Source organism: Salmo salar, chromosome ssa13, assembly GCF_905237065.1.
Source record: "Salmo salar chromosome ssa13, Ssal_v3.1, whole genome shotgun sequence".
In the NCBI taxonomy this organism is placed as follows: domain Eukaryota; kingdom Metazoa; phylum Chordata; class Actinopteri; order Salmoniformes; family Salmonidae; genus Salmo; species Salmo salar.
The window spans coordinates 19,231,846-19,249,997 of record NC_059454.1 but is presented as its reverse complement, the minus strand read 5'-3'; the positions used below and the strand labels follow the sequence as shown (position 1 = coordinate 19,249,997).

The following is an 18,152-nucleotide window of genomic DNA, read 5'->3' as shown; positions in this document are numbered from 1 at the left end:
AGACTGTTGGAAAAGCATTCATCATGAAGCTGGTTGAAAGAATGCCAAGAGTGTGTAAAGCTGTCATTAAGGCAAAGGGTGGCTACTTTGAAGAATCTAAATTAGAAAATATAATTAGATTTGTTTAACACTTTGTTGGTTTCTACATGATTCCATGTGTGTTATTTCACAGTTTTGATGTCTTCACTATTATTCTACAATGTAAAAATAGTAAAAATAAAGAAAAACCCTTGAATGAGTAGGTGTGTCCTAACTTTTGACTGGTACGGTATATGTTTGTCATAGACATGGTTCATTTACAGTACAAAGACATCATCTGGGGGGTGACATTCTGTACATTGTGAAGACAAGGCTTTATAAAAGAGATGAAAGGAAGAGAATGTGCTTTGAGGAGAGGGTGCTAATGAAGGCAAGGGTATATATACTTTATACTGTATGAATTAGATCTATCAAAACTATAAATACATATTCCAAAATGAAAATCCTGAGAGGAAAAGATAAATTGTGAACAGTTGGGTTGTGATGTGAGTATGATACAGAGACATTGACATTCAGTAGTTTGCTGCATTTCCTTTCCACCAACCTTGGAGTAATGCCCCCAACGTAATGAACTACAGTAATTGATCAGTAACAATACTCCTCTCTACACCCAAAAATAAAAAAATAAACCAAAAAGGGGGGAATCTGTTGTAGTTAAGATCTAATTTGTCTACATTGTCAACATCCTTTCAAACATCTTATATCTATGTTACAGTGTGTGCCCTTGTATTCAGCACTTCTCTCTCTCTCTCTCTCATCATTTAAACCAGTTTGGCCTTGTTGAATGGGAAACCTCCTTCAGTGTGTTTGGCATGTAGTCTAAAGGCTCCTCTTCTCCTCTTTTCCATCCTCTCTCCCCTCCTTTCTTCCCTCCTCTCACAGCCCTATTCTGCGGTCACATATCTGGAGCGAGCAGGTCCTTCCATGGCTACTGGAAATAGCAGAGGAGAGTGAGGGCTGCCAAACGGACGGAGGGAGGGATGAGCTAAGAGATGTTTCCAAAGGAGGCTGCAGGGAGAGGGAGAGACAGAGAGAGAGAGAGATGAATACAAGGAAAACAGTGGGGTTGGGAGTTGGATTGGCATCACTGTCTTTCACACCATAATGCCCAACTCCAACAACACACACACACACACACACACACACACACACACACACACACACACACACACACACACACACACACACACACACACACACACACACACACACACACACACACACACACACACACACACACACACACACACACACACACACACACACACACACACACACACACACACAGCGCCATCCAGATCACCTTCCTCTGTCTGCCCTCTCTTCAAACCCTGTCTTATCGGTCAACAACCCAGTTGCATTAAGAATTATTTCTGAAACATCAGTCTGTAGAGTGAAACCTCTGGTTCACATTCTCTCTATGCCTTAAACCATTCTCATATCAAACTCATCGGCGTCTATGACCCATAGACGTGACCGATTGGTTTCTGTGATTACACTTTTGCACCGGCCTCAAATGACAACAAACTGTATTTTTACATTGGAGGAGTAAAAAACAAAAAAGGAGACATTTGGCATTTGAGTTATCAGTCCCCTGATTAGGGAGAGAAAACCCGTTACCTGTCTCTAACACACAGGCAGATCTAACATGATATTGGAGAGAATCAGACCCTGAGACAAAGAGAGAGGGAGAGAAGGAGTTAGCAGGTGGAGAAAGAAAGGCAGATGGGATTGAGGGGTGGCTTGAGATTTGTTCAGGTAAAGGGGGTCTATCTCTCAGATGAAAATCTTCTAAGAGGACATGAGGACTAAGGGGTTCCTGAGCAAATTTGTGTTTGGGTAAAAATGTCATGTTCCTTTTATTTCTGAGCCTGTCATGCTTTCTGCCCCAGTGAATTCACATTGCAGTTCAGTCGAGCGGGCAGACAGACAGACAAACAGACAGACAGCGCATGGAACTGTGAACAGAACTCTCTCCGCCAGGACACGGAACAACAGAAAATCAAAAGGAACGTTCCAACCTAGCGACAAGGTTACCCCAGCGACGTCCCATGGCAACTGAGGCGTTGCTGACAACATTTCCGGGAGGGGGGATGACGTCATTACATTTTTTCTGCTAATTACCGCATTACGGAGCAGATGGCTTGTTCCACGCAAGCACCGCTCATACATGCACGTACACACACACACACACACACACACACACACACACACACACACACACACACACACACTTCACAGGAAATAAGACACGTTGACAGAAGGAAGGGACAGAGAGACTGTGGCCGTGTCCGAATACCCATATTAGCGTGCTATATACATAAACTGCATAACTATGTACTCATCGTTGCATACTATTTAGCATGTATCGTTTAGTGAAAAGTATGCAGTATGCCATGGCCGCAACGCAGTAGTGGTTCCTGATGGCTGAGTAGGTGGGGCGTGGCCGAGTGTGGAAGGATTTTCCCAAATTCAACAGACATGCATTGCATTAACCAGCCTCATTTTCAATTTCTCTAAACTCTGAGTAGAATAGGAATGGAGTTATAGGCCTACTGAGGCTGGTTATTGGCAGACTATTACATTCGACCTATACCTATTTAAAAAGGACTGAAGACAAACAGACAATAATGTATTTATTAGTGAAACCAAAGTGCTGTAACATATATAAATTGAATCAAATAGCCTAGTATACACACCAAAACGTTTCAAACTAAAGCACTGATCATTGGGAACGAGATCAGGATGACTGCTAAGGCTTGATCCATAAAGTAAATAATGAAATAGGTAACTTAGCCTACAAAACTAAAACTAGCCATATGTTCAAATCAAAAGCCCTGATTAACATGACAACAATAACGCTGCCACATCCCGAGTCCCCGGTGCCGACACATTCACAAATAAAAATATGGTTTAAAAGCTCTGACGACGGCCAAGAGAACAATAACCACTTTTCAATGAGAAAACAGAACTTCACTTTGGTAAAAAAAAGAAGCTCCTTCTGTTTTCAAAGATGTAGCCTACGATGCAATACTCAATGCAAAGAGAACAAAAACGACTTAGTCTACATTTGAACACCACCGCAGAAGCTTCGCTATTCGGCATTGTCCCAATTATGTAGCCCAGTTCTATTTTGCTTGAGGGCCTATGCTAGTCAATCAATGGGATATAAAGATTCATTTCAGAGTAATTCCATGGCACGGGTGTGATGCGCATGCCCCCCACCCCCTGTAAATACCGGGGAGCCTAGCATCACTTCCTGTTTTCTTCCCTCGGCAACCGGAAGTGAGCGAGGAGTGAATGTAGAAGACTCTTTAAGTGAGTTATTCACTGAGTGTTTGAAGTATACTCCATTTTGGGCAAAGCTTGCTCCTCCCAAGAGTGTTCTGCAGTGTTTTGTGGTCCATTAAGTTTTTTCTTACAGGTCGACACCGTGCTACGAAGTAGGGTGAACGGGTTGGGCCAACCTGTACACTGTGCATGGCTTTGTTGTCTTGTCTGTTTCTGTCCACTGGTTAGCCTCCTGGCTAATTGTGTTACATGTTGCTTGTTCACTTCAGCTGGACACTAGCCTCTTCTCTCTGGAGATTCGGGCTGGGTATCGCGCCTACCCAGGCTAAGGGAGACTCGGTGTGTTATCTAGCTGTAATTAAACATGTTTCTTTCCAGAAGTAGGATGGGTGATTGCCGAGTCGCACCTCAATGTCCAGGCTTCGCATACTAGCTTGCAAAGTCTCATTACTGGCTCGAGCTGTAGCCGGTAATGACTGACTGTGTGAGGAGGGGTCTTAAGAACAGACTGGCCAACTTTTGTGAAATTAGTGAGAGGCGCATGCTCTGAATCTCACTCTGCGCCTCTCACTAATTTCACAAGAGTTGGCCAGTCTGTTCTTAAGACCCCTCCTCACACAGTCAGTCATTGTGTCAATTGAGTCTGGCTCCTCACATCCATACCTTTTGGGGATTGTCAGTGGAATTTCCCTAATATATTTTGATATCCATAGAATATATTATTACTTAAATTAGCATGTTGCCCTGAGAAAATAACTACTTTATACTTATACCTGGTATAGTATTAAAAGGGTGTTAAACAGATAATCTGTTCTATAAGACATGTCTGTATTTCTGCTTCTGTCTAAACAGAGAGAAGACTATCCACCATGCCATACTACTGCGATAAATGCAGTGCTGGCTTGGCTTCGGCTGATGCCCATTCCACCTGTTTGATGTGCCTGGGTTTAGAGCATGCCATTTAGGCTGTGGAGTCCCCCTTCAACTGCATGTGTTGTGCTATTCTTGGCCCACGTCTATGCGATTCACGATTAGCTATGATGAGGGAGACAAATGCTAGAGGCTCCGGGAGCGGTCTCAAGCGTAAACAACCCTGCTCAGCAGCGGGCCCGCCCACCAAGCAGGAGGACAGGGGACCTACTCTGGATGAGTTGGAGGCCCAGGCAGCCTTTCTGTCTTCCCAGCTCCACTCTCTCAGCATGACAGGCTCCGTTGAAGACTTAAGACAGGATCCTGATGCTATCTCCATCTTTCCTGGTAATGACCTAGACGAAGAGACCTCTGAGGCCGGTTCTGGGTCAGCGATCCATGTTCTCAGAGAGGGCTGAGAGTGAAGCACCCACTTCTGCAGTTCACACTGTATGCAGGAGCTCCCCTCTAGGGTTTTGAAAGCTCTGGATATTAAACCAGACCTTAACAGCAGGCCGGGCAGAGTGTACATACCTCAGTGCCCCAAGTTCTCCAAGGAACTGTGCCAGACTTGGGGTAAGGTGAACTCAAGGTTCCATGTCTCATGCCAATGCAAGCCTTGGAACTTCATGGCTTCCCCCGAGGAGTTGGGACTGGATAAATACCCTGTCATGTACCCCATTGTTGCGGCCATGGTCCTCATAGACAAGGAGATCATTGGTAAATCTCCCTGCTGTCCTCCGGGGCCTCACCAGGCTGCTGACGTCCAATTAAAGGACACCTTCCTGACCTTGGCCATGGTGGCTCGCCTTATGAATGCAACCACTCTGCTGCAGACATACCTGTACGGTCTGAAAGCTCGCCTGTCCATCGACGGTGACCCTGAGCTGACGGCTGAAATGACTCAGGTGTCCATACTCCTCTCCCTCTTAACCTGTTGGGGCTAGGGGGCAGTATTTGCACGGCTGGATAAAAAAATGTACCCGATTTAATCTGGTTACTAATCCTACCCAGTAACGAGAATATGCATATACTTATTAGATATGGATAGAAAACACCCTAAAGTTTCTAAAACTGTTTGAATGGTGTCTGTGAGTATAACAGAACTCATTTGGCAGGCAAAACCCTGAGACATTTTCTGACAGGAAGTGGATACCTGATGTGTTGTATTACATTTAAACCTATGCCATTGAAAAACACAGGGGCTGAGGAATATTTTGGCACTTCCTATTGCTTCCACTAGATGTCACCAGCCTTTACAAAGTGTTTTGAGTCTTCTGGAGGGAGATCTGACCGAACAAGAGCCATGGAACGATGATGGCCCATTAGACACCTGGCGCGCGAGTTCATGTTGGGTACCCTCGTTCCAATACGTTATAAAAGAGAATGCATTCGTCCACCTTGAATATTATTCATGTTCTGGTTAAAAAAGGCCCTAATGATTTATGCTATACAACGTTTGACATGTTTGAACGAACGTAAATATATTTTTCCCCTCGTTCATGAAGTGAAGTCCGGCGGGCTTAGATCATGTGCTAACAAGACGGAGATTTTTGGACATAAATGATGAGCTTTTTTGAACAAAACTACATTCGTTATGGACCTGTGATACCTGGAAGTGACATCTGATGAAGAGAATCAAAGGTAATGGATTATTTACATAGTATTTTCGATTTTAGATCTCCCCAACATGGCGGCTAGTCTGTATCGCAACGCGTATTTTTCTGGGCGCAGTGCTCAGATTATTGCAAAGTGTGATTTCCCAGTAAGGTTATTTTTAAATCTGGCAAGTTGATTGCGTTCAAGAGATGTAAATCTATAATTCTTTAAATGACAATATAATATTTTACCAATGTTTTCTAATTTTAATTATTTAATTTGTGGTGCTGACTTGAATGCCGGTTATTGGAGGAAACGATTTCCTGAACATCAACGCCACAGTAAAACGCTGTTTTTGGATATAAATATGAACTTGATAGAACTAAAAATGCATGCATTGTCTAACACAATGTCCTAGGAGTGTCATCTGTTGGAGATTGTAAAAGGTTAGTGCATCATTTTAGCTGATTTATGGTTTTGGTGACGCCTGTCTTTGAATTGGCACAACATTACACACAACTCTTGTAAATGTACTGTCCTAACATACTCTAAATTTATGCTTTCGCCGTAAAACCTTTTTGAAATCGTAAAACGTGGTTAGATTAAGGAGATGTTTATCTTTCAAAGGGTGTAAAATAGTTGTATGTTTGAAAAATTTGAATTTTGACATTTATTTGGATTCAAATTTGCCGCTCTTGAAATGCACCTGCTGTTGATGGAGTGCACCACGGGTGGGACGCTTGCGTCCCACCTAGCCCATAGAGGTTAAATGCTGAGATGTCACCTGCTAATGGAAAACCCCTGTCTCCGGTCATCTCGTAACACAGACAGCTTTGGCTCTCACACACAAAGATGTCGACCTCCGTGAAGAAACCCTTTATGGACCTCCCCATTTCCCCAGGCCAAGTTGCAGAAGGACAGAAAGACCCTGCAGTTTTTCATGGGTCCCCTGCCCCGCATTACCCTACCCAGAGACCATTGCAGTCTAGACCTCAGCTCTCCTCTGCCTGGAAAGGGTGCTTGGGCCCTCCCCCAAACCAGCAATGCCCTGATCAGCCACGTCAACAGGCCCTGGGTCAACAGTGGCACCACCACCAGCACAGGCAGCGGCACAACAAGCACCATCCCAATGTAGAAGGACGGGCCTCCTCAGTTATCCTGATGGGTGTGACTCCGGCATTGGTCGCTTCTGCCTGTGGAGTCCCCCTCGGTGCTGGATACAGTATTACAGCGGTACAAACTCCAGTTCCGATGCTGGCCACCACCTTTCAGAGGGGTTTGGTCAACTACAACAGCCAACCCCCTGAAAAGATAAGCTCTCCAGCTGGAGATTGCCTCCCTGCTGAAGAAGAATGCAATCAGACAACTCAAACCATCAGAACAGCACAGTGGGTTCTATAGATTACATTTCCTAGCCCCAAGAGGGATGGTGGCTTTCGCCCCATCCTGGACATGAGGCTTCTCAACCGGTGCTTGAAAACACTCCTCTTCAAGATGCTATCTCTGTCCCGCATCTTACAGGCTATTAGCACAGGCCAGTGGTTCAGCAATGTCAACTTAAAAGATGCCTACTTCCATGTACCGATCCACCCGGCTTACAGGAAGTTCCTGTGCTTTGCTTTCAACGGCATGGCATACGAATACCAAGTGCAACCTTTCTTCCTCTCCTTGGCACCAAGAACATTCACAGAAGGCATGGATGCCGCTCTAGCCCCCCTAACATCACAGGGGATGATGGTACTGAATTACCTAGATCATTGGCTAATCTGTGCTCATTCACAAGAACAGGCAGGAGCAGACAAAACATCTCTCCTGAAGCACATCTCAGAGCTAGTCCTCAGGTTGAATATGCAAAAAAGCCACCTGGTCCCCACTCAAAATGTGACGTTCATGTGCATGCGGAGCCACTCGTCTGTAATGAGGGCTCACCTCACACAAGAGCGAGCCCAGAAAATTGTAGATCTCAATCATTTTGTCCAAGACCAGAAGGTGACTGTTCTTCAGTGTCAGAGACTGATTGGTCTCCTCTCCGCAGCCTCTCTTTTAACCCCATAGGGCCTCCTACACTTGAGACCCCTGCAGACGTAGTTCAATGCTCAAGGTTTCCATCCCCAGGAACACAGGTATATCTGCCTGACTGTGTCCAAGGAATGCACGTGATCACTGGCAAGATGGCGATCCCTGGATTTCCTTTCAGGTGCGATACGCCTGGGCAGAGTCCATCGGAGGGAACTGGCTCAAACAGACATCTCCTTGATATGCTGAGGAGAACTATAGAGGGGGAGGGCCGTCAGCAGGACATGGAGCCCCAGCTGGTCCAAACTCCACATCAATATGCTGGAGTTGAGAGCAGTCTGCTCAACTTTCTCACAACTGCAGGACAAACATGTGCTGGTACAGACAGACAACACCACGTTGGTAGTGTACATAAACCACTAAGGGGGTCTGGGTTCCATCCGCCTTCACCAGATGGTACATACCCTTCTGCTGCGGTCACAGCAGAATCTGGCCTCACTAAGAGCTGTGCACCTCCCAGGGATTCTGAACAATGCGGCAGACATGCTGACCAGGGAAGGCCTTCCGGAAGGGAAGTGGCTACTACATCCCTGAATAGTGAGTCGTAAGTGGGGAATCTTTGGGGAAGCAGCGGTGGATCTGGTTCTCGATATCCAACCCCCCCGAACACTCGGCCTAGATGCCCTGGCCCTCGAGTGATTTCAACGACTCTGGACAGAATCAGAGAATCGGGCCACCAAGTCTTTCTGATTGCCCGAGATGGCCGAGACACCACTGGTTGAGCACTCCTAGCGGGGACAGCAGGGGAACTACCTCGGAGGCCGGACCTATTGTCACAGGCAAAAGTGATTCCCTCCTGCCTGCTGCTGTGGGCATGTTCACTGAACAGCGAAAATGGTCTGGTTTAGATCTTACAGAGTGCCAGGGCCCCCTCCACCACGTCAACCTATGACACAAGGTGGCGTGTGTTCTGCCAGTGGTGTGGGGTGTTCTGCCAGTGGTGTGTGGAGCAGGGGGTTGTTCCAGAAACTTGCGGCATAAGAACTGTGCTCCAGTTCTCAAGGTCTTTGTTCGATGCTGGCAGGACTGCATCCACACTTAATGTGTATGCAGCAGCGATTTCAGCATGTCATGATAAAGAGCAGGATGGGCTGCTTGGAAGCCACCCGCTTATGGACAGATTTCTTAACCTCTATGGGCTAGGTGGGACGCTAGCGTGCCACCCGTGGTGCACTCCATCAACAGCAGGTGCATTTCAAGAGCGGCAAATTTGAATCCAAATAAATGTCAAAATTCAAATTTTTCAAAAATACAACTATTTTACACCATTTGAAAGATAAACATCTCCTTAATCTAACCACGTTTTACGATTTCAAAAAGGTTTTACGGCGAAAGCATAAATTTAGAGTATGTTAGGACAGTACATTTACAAGAGTTGTGTGTAATGTTTTGTCAAGTCAAAGACAGGGTCACCAAAACCATAAAACCAGCTAAAATGATGCACTAACCTTTTACAATCTCCATCAGATGACACTCCTAGGACATTATGTTAGACAATGCATGCATTTTTAGTTCTATCAAGTTCATATTTATATCCAAAAACAGCGTTTTACTATGGCATTGATGTTGAGGAAATCGTTTCCCTCCAATAACCGGCAGTCAAGTCAGCGTCAGAAATTAAATAATTAAAATTAGAAAACATTGGTAAAATATTATATTGTCATTTAAAGAATTATAGATTTACATCTCTTGAACGCAATCAACTTGCCAGATTTAAAAATAACCTTACTGGGAAATCACACTTTGCAATAATCTGAGCACTGCGCCCAGAAAAATACGCGTTGCGATACAGACTAGACGTCATGTTGGGGAGATCTAAAATCGAAAATACTATGTAAATAATCCATTACCTTTGATTCTCTTCATCAGATGTCACTTCCAGGTATCACAGGTCCATAACGAATGTAGTTTTGTTCAAAAAAGCTCATCATTTATGTCCAAAAATCTCCGTCTCGTTAGCACATGATGTAAGCCAGCCGGACTTCTCGTCATGAACGAGGGGAAAAAAATATTTCCGTTCGTTCAAACATGTCAAACGTTGTATAGCATAAATCATTAGGGCCTTTTTTAACCAGAACATGAATAATATTCAAGGTGGACGAATGCATACTCTTTTATAACGTATTGGAACGAGGGTACCCAACATGAACTAGCGCGCCAGGTGTCTAATGGGACATCACCGTTCCATGGCTCTTGTTCGGTCAGATCTCCCTCCAGAAGACTCAAAACACTTTGTAAAGGCTGGTGACATCTAGTGGAAGCAATAGGAAGTGCCAAAATATTCCTAAACCCCTGTGTTTTTCAATGGGATAGGTTTAAAGTCAATACAACACATCAGGTATCCACTTCCTGTCAGAAAATGTCTCAGGGTTTTGCCTGCCAAATGAGTTCTGTTATACTCACAGACACCATTCAAACAGTTTTGGAAACTTTAGAGTGTTTTCTATCCATATATAATAAGTATATGCATATTCTAGTTACTGGGTAGGATTAGTAACCAGATTAAATCGGGTACATTTTTTTTATCCAGACGTGCAAATGCTGCCCCCTAGACCCAACAGGTTAAGAGCATTTCTGGTGGCCATCGCCTCTACCAAGAGAGTTGGTGAGCTCCATGGTTTGTCTGTTAGTGATGCGTGTTATCGTCTAGGCCTAATATTGCCTTCTTACCATGTGCCCCTTGGTCACATGAACCCTTCCGTCCTAACAAAGTAACCTGTGGTTGGGCTGAGCACCTATAATGTGTTGCTCTAGGCTGTGTCTTACAAGAACCGACTTACTCTGTTATTCTCATCCCATTGAATGACTAGCATAGTCCCTCAAAGGAAATAGAATGAAGGTTACTCAAGTTACCACGGTTCTCTGAGCTAGTGACTATGCTAGTCCAGCTGTCTATTGCCTTGTAGCCTCGGGAAGAGTCTTGAGGAAGTGATGCTATGGCCCAGGTATTTATAGGGGCATCATCTAAATCGCTGTGATAACAAAATATATAACAAAAAATATAGTTTTTTCAGCTTTTTGACGCTGGTGGACCAAAATGAAAGTTATTTTCGGTTTTGGTCCACCAGCTTCAAACAGCTGTAAAAACTATATTTTTTGTTTTGTTATTGAAAATATATTTCACAGCGATTTCGATGGTACAGTGATTCCCTACACTATTCAGTGCTTGTTTTCTCACATAAACTGAAATGTGGAATTTTAGCAACCAGGAAATTAGCGATTTCCACTAGATAACACAGCCACAGTCAGAACAGCTTTCCCAGGTTGACAACAGATGCCCCTCCAGTGGAAGAAATCAATAGGCGAATATCACAGCCAATCACAACACTGGCAGGTAAGTAATACTGTGAAACACTATCATTCCACTATTAGTGGTAGACATATTATAGAAATATTCTGAAATTACAATGCAATAATTCCCCAAAATCCTATGTGTAGCACCTTTAATATGAATAGTGTGTACTCAAATATGAAACTACGACATGTCATATCTCAAAATCGATATCTATTTTACCTCTATGAACCTCTACATTGTTTTATGTCCTCCGGATTTGATAAGAAAGATGTCGAGTTCAATTGTAAACGTGCCAGGAAGCCTTAATTCTCGCACAGCATGCAGCCTAGCTGACGTTATGCTACTTTCCAGATTTTTTACCACTTTTTTTCTCGGCCTAATTTTGACCATCCTACAAGGGTAAGAACTGATGATAGCGACATGAGGTTCCGACCATTTGTTTTCTTAGAGGATTATCTACACAAGTAGCCTATTATTTAACACATTCATCAAAGAAGCGTTTTTGAATCGACAGCCTAATCCATCTCCTGTTTCAACTCACGCAAACGAGCGCACACACAGGCACGCACACACAGACAGTGGGAGCTAAGAGATGTGCAAAAAAATGAATAAATTACTAAAAACTCCTGGCTGTTCATGCATATTTTAGTTGTATTCTTCTTTTAGGAGACGAATGGGTTATACATGCATCCAGAGAATAATGTTCAGGCCGTGGCAGCGCGAAGGCAACGAAGAACAGGTTGCTCTGATGCCTGACAATAGAGGTGTGGACCACAACACTGGCGAATAAGTCAGTCGACAGAGAGAAAGTGAAAGAGCACGTACACACACGTACGCACACATGCACACACAGACACCGACACAAGTGCAAACACCCATGCACGAGCACACGCAACATGTACGCACAAACAGCACTCCCTCACGCACACGCTCAAACACAATATTCTTTATCAGCAGTTTCGTCATAATCTTGCTCTGTAATTGCGCAAGGAGCATTTTTTCTCTAATGATTCGCAACAGAAGTAATAGGGTTCTGTGCTCAGGGTAGTGTTGTCATGGAGTATGGAGTAGGGAAGGACATTCAATCAAACCCGCAATGTTGTTTTGTTTACTAACTACTGCCCATGCAAGTTCTGGAGGGAAGATGTTGAAAGAGGGAGAGAAAAAAAAGAAAAGTCAAAGAGAGAGAGAAGCAGAAGTGTGGCATATGGTTAAAAAGGGCAAAATGTAAAAATAAGAAAGTACTGTAGTTGCACAGTAGAGCCATGTCTCAGAAGTGTAAAAAAAAAAGTTCAGCCCCGAACCAGCAAGCTAGATGCATTCGTTTCAGTCAAATCATTGTACTTAAAAAAAAATAACTTCTGGGTTACCGAGCAATCAATACTTAATATCATGTTCATTTCTGTCAGATGAATCTGAAATGATGGTGTATGATACAAGTCACCACTTTAAGTTTCAGGCTGCTATCCTACATTTTAAAATAATTATAGGACAGCATATACAGATGTAGGATCTTAATTTGATCTTCCTGTTGCAAGACAGCTTTCCTGCAATGGAGGAAATGTAAAACATGTAGTGTATTTGAGGTTTAAAAAGGCTTCTGAAGTTTGTAATTTCCACTTTGAAATTTCAGACTTGATTTCCCCTTACGAAAATTGTATCAATACCTACAAAAATGTCCATTAATTATTGTCCACAATAATGAATCATAATCCACAATAATTCACATTTCCTGTTGCTGCAGGGTTATTTTCCTGGTGTAGCAAACTGGCTCAAATGAAGATCTTACATCTGTAGAGAGAATCACTCAGGATTGGGTGAGCTTGAGGATGTGTGTGTGTTCTTTTGGTTTTACTATCCTTGTGGGGACCAGACGTCCTCACAAGGATAGTAAAAGAAGGAAAATTGTTTGTTCCCCACAAGGAGAGTAAAACAAACGTGTGTGTGTGTGTGTGTGTGTGTGTGTGTGTGTGTGTGTGTGTGTGTGTGTGTGTGTGTGTGTGTGTGTGTGTGTGTGTGTGTGTGTGCACGTACATGCATGTGTGTCTGCCTGTCTGGGGATCACCAACCTTGAAAAAACACAGGCTGACAGATAGGTGACAGGACTGTGAATCTGAACTCCATTGTTAAACCTTCCACTGTGAAGGCGTCCGCATGCTACCCATCCAAAACAGTTCGGAACAGTTAATGCATATATTACTACATTTTGTGATGTTTTTGTTCGGCTTGTTCGGCTTTTTGTGCACCCGATAAATGTCTTGAGGCAAGCTGAAGTTCGGTAACCAAAGTCTATGCCCTTTTGTCTGTGATTGTTCAACTGTTGGGGTGACACAAGTTTCTTCTTCTTCTCGATTCAGCCCGAAACTCAATGTGGAAGTACCTGCACCTCTACTATTCTAGCTATCTATTATATAAAGACTAGCATTTAAAGGCCAATTCATGGAGGGAGATTGCGGAGTCCGACACAATCACTTCTTAGAAAAAGTGGGGTAAAGAAAAGAACCAAGAGATGCTGGGGAAAAGGTTACTCTAAAATTGTCCCTGGCTTGTTCGGCACCTGAAGCATAGGAAGATGGAAAACAACATGCTGTCTTCACCAGAGTATGTTTTCCTGTAGTCAACAAAAACAGTAGCCATGTTTGCTAACAATAGCTAGTCAGTTAGCGCTAGCTACTTGGCTGGCTAGCTAGCCTAGCAGCATACTCGTGCAGAGGAAGCAAGCGAAAACAACTAAACTAAAGATCTTTAGATCTTTTTGAGCAAACATAATTTTGTCAGAGATAGTAAATCATAAGCTTCCCACATTGGTAACATCGAAGTCAAAGTTCGGTAGCATGGTCCAGCTAGTTAAAATGTTGCAAATGTTTGAGCGGTGTTGTTTGCCCTCTACTTCTTTTTCAAGGTACAAACACCAGTGAATGGGGACATCACCAGGTTTTTCCCAGAACTGCCTGTTCACCAGCCCCCAGCACTACCTCAGCCCCCAGTACTGACTGGTCGTCAGCCCCCAGCCCATCTGCCGCACTGAGCTGCAGTGCAGTATGGGAAACAATCTCCATGCCTGACCTTGGAAGTTCTATCCTGGGCCCACCTCCAAGACCTACTCCACTGGCCTGCTCCTCATCAATGCTACAAGTAGTAGCTGGGCTGTGAGAAGAAGGGAGAAAAGCGCTAAAGACTCAGTCCTTGACACATCATTTGCAAAGGCATTCCAAATCAAGATCTGGAGAACGTCATGAATAGAGTAAAGAGTAAAGGAGGAGAGTCTGAAATGATTTGCCTCTGGGACAAGCTGGTGGCTCGGTAGCCACCAGCTTGTCCCAGAGGCAAATCATTTCAGACTCTCCTCCTTTACTCTGATACCATCTCCCATATTCTGTTGTCCTCTTCCCTCCTCTCCTCACCAGGTACACTGCTCTCCACAGACACTCCTCTAATTTCCACCCCTCTTTTCATCCTCTACAGGGCCCTGGCACCAATAGCAGATTTCATGGATGAACTATCGGAAAAACTCTGGGGGGAATTTGATCACCAGCTGCATGAGTTCATGCATGACTTCAAGAAGAGGACAGGGACCGAACAACTGGGACCACAGACATCTCAGAAGTCAGACACTAGACAATTATCAGCTCCCTACTTAGTTCAGTTCTTTCTGTTTGTATGGTTGTGAGGTATTGTTTGTTTTTGACTACCTACCTGTGTTTGACTATTGCCTGCCTGCCTGTGACCATGATTTCTGCCTTCTGTGAAGGCTTAATAAACATCTGCCGCGCTCTGCGTGTGAATCTACACCTTTTTCTCCCTGAGTATTCATTACACACGTCTGTTCTTAGCAGACACTTTTGTATTGTATTGTGGTTTACTTTCATAGGCAAGAATAAGGGTGTGCTGAAAGAGCTCTGTTGGCGTTTCTTCATCCCAAAACAAGGTGTTTCAAAGCATTCTATTTGAACATCAAGTTCTGACAGTTGAGTTCAGCTACTTGTGTGGTGTAGTTCAATCTAATCTAAATGAATGAACACTGAGACAACAGAATCAAGTTTCATTTTATTAACAAGATTAAAACTCTACATTTTAGTACAAAGTACTTTGGTTCACAATGCACACATAAAGAACTGTGTGCGTCCATCAATGGGTTTCTGTGTGAGCAGTCCAAACAAAGGCCTATTCTGCATGATTGGCTGGCCTTGGGTTGAGTTGTTCTCTCCTAACCATGTCTTCCTGCCATGGCACACATCAAGGGGGGAGAGGAAGAAGTCCCTGAACTTCAAATCAAAATCACATTTTTATTGGTTACATACACGTGTTTAGCAGATGTTATTGCAGGTGTAGCAAAATGCTTGTGTTTCTAGCTCCAACAGTGCAGTAATATCTAACAATTTCACAACAATACACTCAATACACACAACTAAGTAAAGGAATGGAATTAAGAATATATAAATATTTGGATGAGCAATGTCAGTGCGGCATAGACTAAGATACAGTGCAATAGAATAGAATACATTATATACATATGAGATGGGTAATGCAAAATATGTAAACATTATTAAAGTGATTAGTGTTCCATTAATAAAGTGGACAGTGATTTTAAGTCTATGTATATAGGGCAGCAGCCTCTAATGTGCTAGTTATTGCTATTTAACAGACTGATGGCCTTGAGATAGAAGCTGTTTTTCAGTCTCTCGGTCCCAGCTTTGATGCACCTGTACTAACCTCGCCTTCTGGATGATAGCGGGGTGAACAGGCAGTGGCTAGGGTGGTTGTTGTCCTTGAAGATCTTTTTGGCCTTCCTGTGACATCGGGTGCTGTAGGTGTCCTGGAGGGAAAGTAGTTTGCCCCTGATGATGCGTTGGGCAGACCGCACCACCCTCTGGAGAGCCCTGCGGTTTGTGGGCGGTGCAGTTGCCATACCAGGCGGTGATACAGCCCAACAGGATGCTCTCAATTGTGCATCTGTAAAAGTTTGTGAGGGTTTTAGGTTCCAAGTCAAATTTCTTCAGCCTCCTGAGGTTGAAGAGGTGCTGTTGCGCCTTCTTCACCACACGGTCTGTGTGGGTGAACCATTTGAGTTTGTCAGTGATGTGTACGGCGAGGAACTTGAAGCTTTCCACCTTCTCTACTGCGGTCCCATCAATGTGGATAGGGGGGTGCTCCCTCTGCTGTTTTCTGAAGTCCACAATCAGCTCCTTTGTTTTGTTGACGTTGAGTGAGAGGTTAATGCCTAGGGGCTAGAAACACGGCTGCCATTTCTATCGGCGCCATGTTTCTTGTTTTACTTGCAAGCCATGTCACCCTGGCACAAGAGAGTCTCCCTGGCTCTTGGAGATTGTTGTACTCTGCCACAACTATGATTGTGATATGTGGTTATCCCACCTAGCTATATTAAAATGAAAGATACTGTACTGTAAGTCACTCTAACATAGTATAACAACATCTGCTAAATGACTCAAATGTAAATGTAAATGGGCCGACCAAGAATAGTCATCCTTGCAGCCATGATGCCAAATGCATTCTCTAGGACTCTCCGACAATGAGAGTAGTGGTAGTCTTAACCGCCCCCCTCTTTTCACTTCCTCCTTTCCTCATCCCAACACTCACTACCTCCACCCCCTACCCCTTAATCACCGCTCTCTCACCTCCCTCACCTCAACCCAGTCGTCACGCTACTTCCTCTCCTCTCTACATCCTTCCACCACATCTTCCCCCCGCACCCACCTGTCCCCTTGGTTCCCAGGTGTTTTATAGGGACACTCAATTAGCTGTCTCTGATAGGACACAGTCAAGGCTTGTTGAACTGGGAAATTAAATTTGGTACTCTATTAACAGAAATGCCCGACACAGCATTTTAATTCTCTCTCTCTTTCTCCCTATTTTTCTCTCTCTCTGTGTGTCTATCTCTCTCTCTGTCCCTCTCTCTCTCCCTGTCTATCTCTTTCTATCTGTCCCTCTCTCTCCCTGTCTATCTTTATCTGTCCCTCTCTCTCCTTGTCTATCTTTCTCTATCTGTCCCTCTCTCTCTCTGTCTATCTCTCTCTATCTGTCCCTCTGTCCCTGTCAATCTCTCTATATCTGTCCCTCTCTGTCCCTGTCTATCTCTGTTTTTTAAACCAGGTTTGCTGTTTATTTTAACAATATGAGATGGAAGGAAGTTCCATGCAATTAGGGTTCTATATGATACTGTACTCTTTCTTGAATTTGTTCTGGATTTGGGGACTGTGAAAAGACCCCTGGTTGCATGTCTGTTGGGATAAATGTGTGCGTCAGAGCTGTGTGTAAGTTGACTATGCAAACAATTTGGGATTTTCAACAAATGAATGTTTCTTATAAAAAGAAGAAGTGATGCAGTCAGTCTCTCCTCAACTCTTCGGCAAGAGAGACTGGCATGCATAGTATTTATATTAGCCCTCTGATTACAATTAAGAGCAAAACGTGCTGCTCTGTTTTCGGCCAGCTGCAGCTTAACTAGATATTTCCTTGCAGCACTGGACCACACGACTGGACAATAATCAAGATTAGACAAAACTAGAGCGTGCAGAATTTGCTTTTTGGAGTGTTGTGTCAAAAAAGTAGAGCATCTCTTTATTACAGCCAGACCTCTCCCCATCTTTACAACCATTGAATCTATATGTTTTGACCATGACAGTTTACAATCTAAAGTAACACCAAGTAATTTAGTCTCCTCAACTTGTTCAACAGCCAGACCATTCATTACCAGATTCAGCTGAGGTCTTGAACTTAAGGAATGATTTGTACCAAATACAATGCTCTTAGTTTTAGAGCTGCTCAGGACCAGTTTATTACTGGCCACCCATTCCAAAACAGACTGCAACTCTTTGTTAAGGGTTTCAGTGACTTCATTAGCTGTGGTTGCTGATGCATATATGGTTGATTCATCAGCATACATGGACACACATGCTTTGTTTAATGCCAGTGGCAGGTCATT

The 18,152-nt window shown here is 43.8% G+C and overlaps 1 protein-coding gene across 2 annotated transcripts in view; it reads right to left on the bottom strand.

The window, feature by feature from the left end:
* Window positions 1-202: 202 nt before the first annotated feature.
* samd10b (sterile alpha motif domain containing 10b) overlaps window positions 203-18,152 on the bottom strand; it is a 138,510-nt gene continuing 120,560 nt past the window's right edge. For both annotated transcript variants that reach the window (XM_045693020.1, XM_014134717.2), the window contains exon 5: window positions 203-1,047. In XM_045693020.1, coding sequence (XP_045548976.1) covers window positions 1,025-1,047 — 23 coding nt within the window. In that variant the 3' untranslated portion in view covers window positions 203-1,024. The remainder of the gene's footprint in view (window positions 1,048-18,152) is intronic.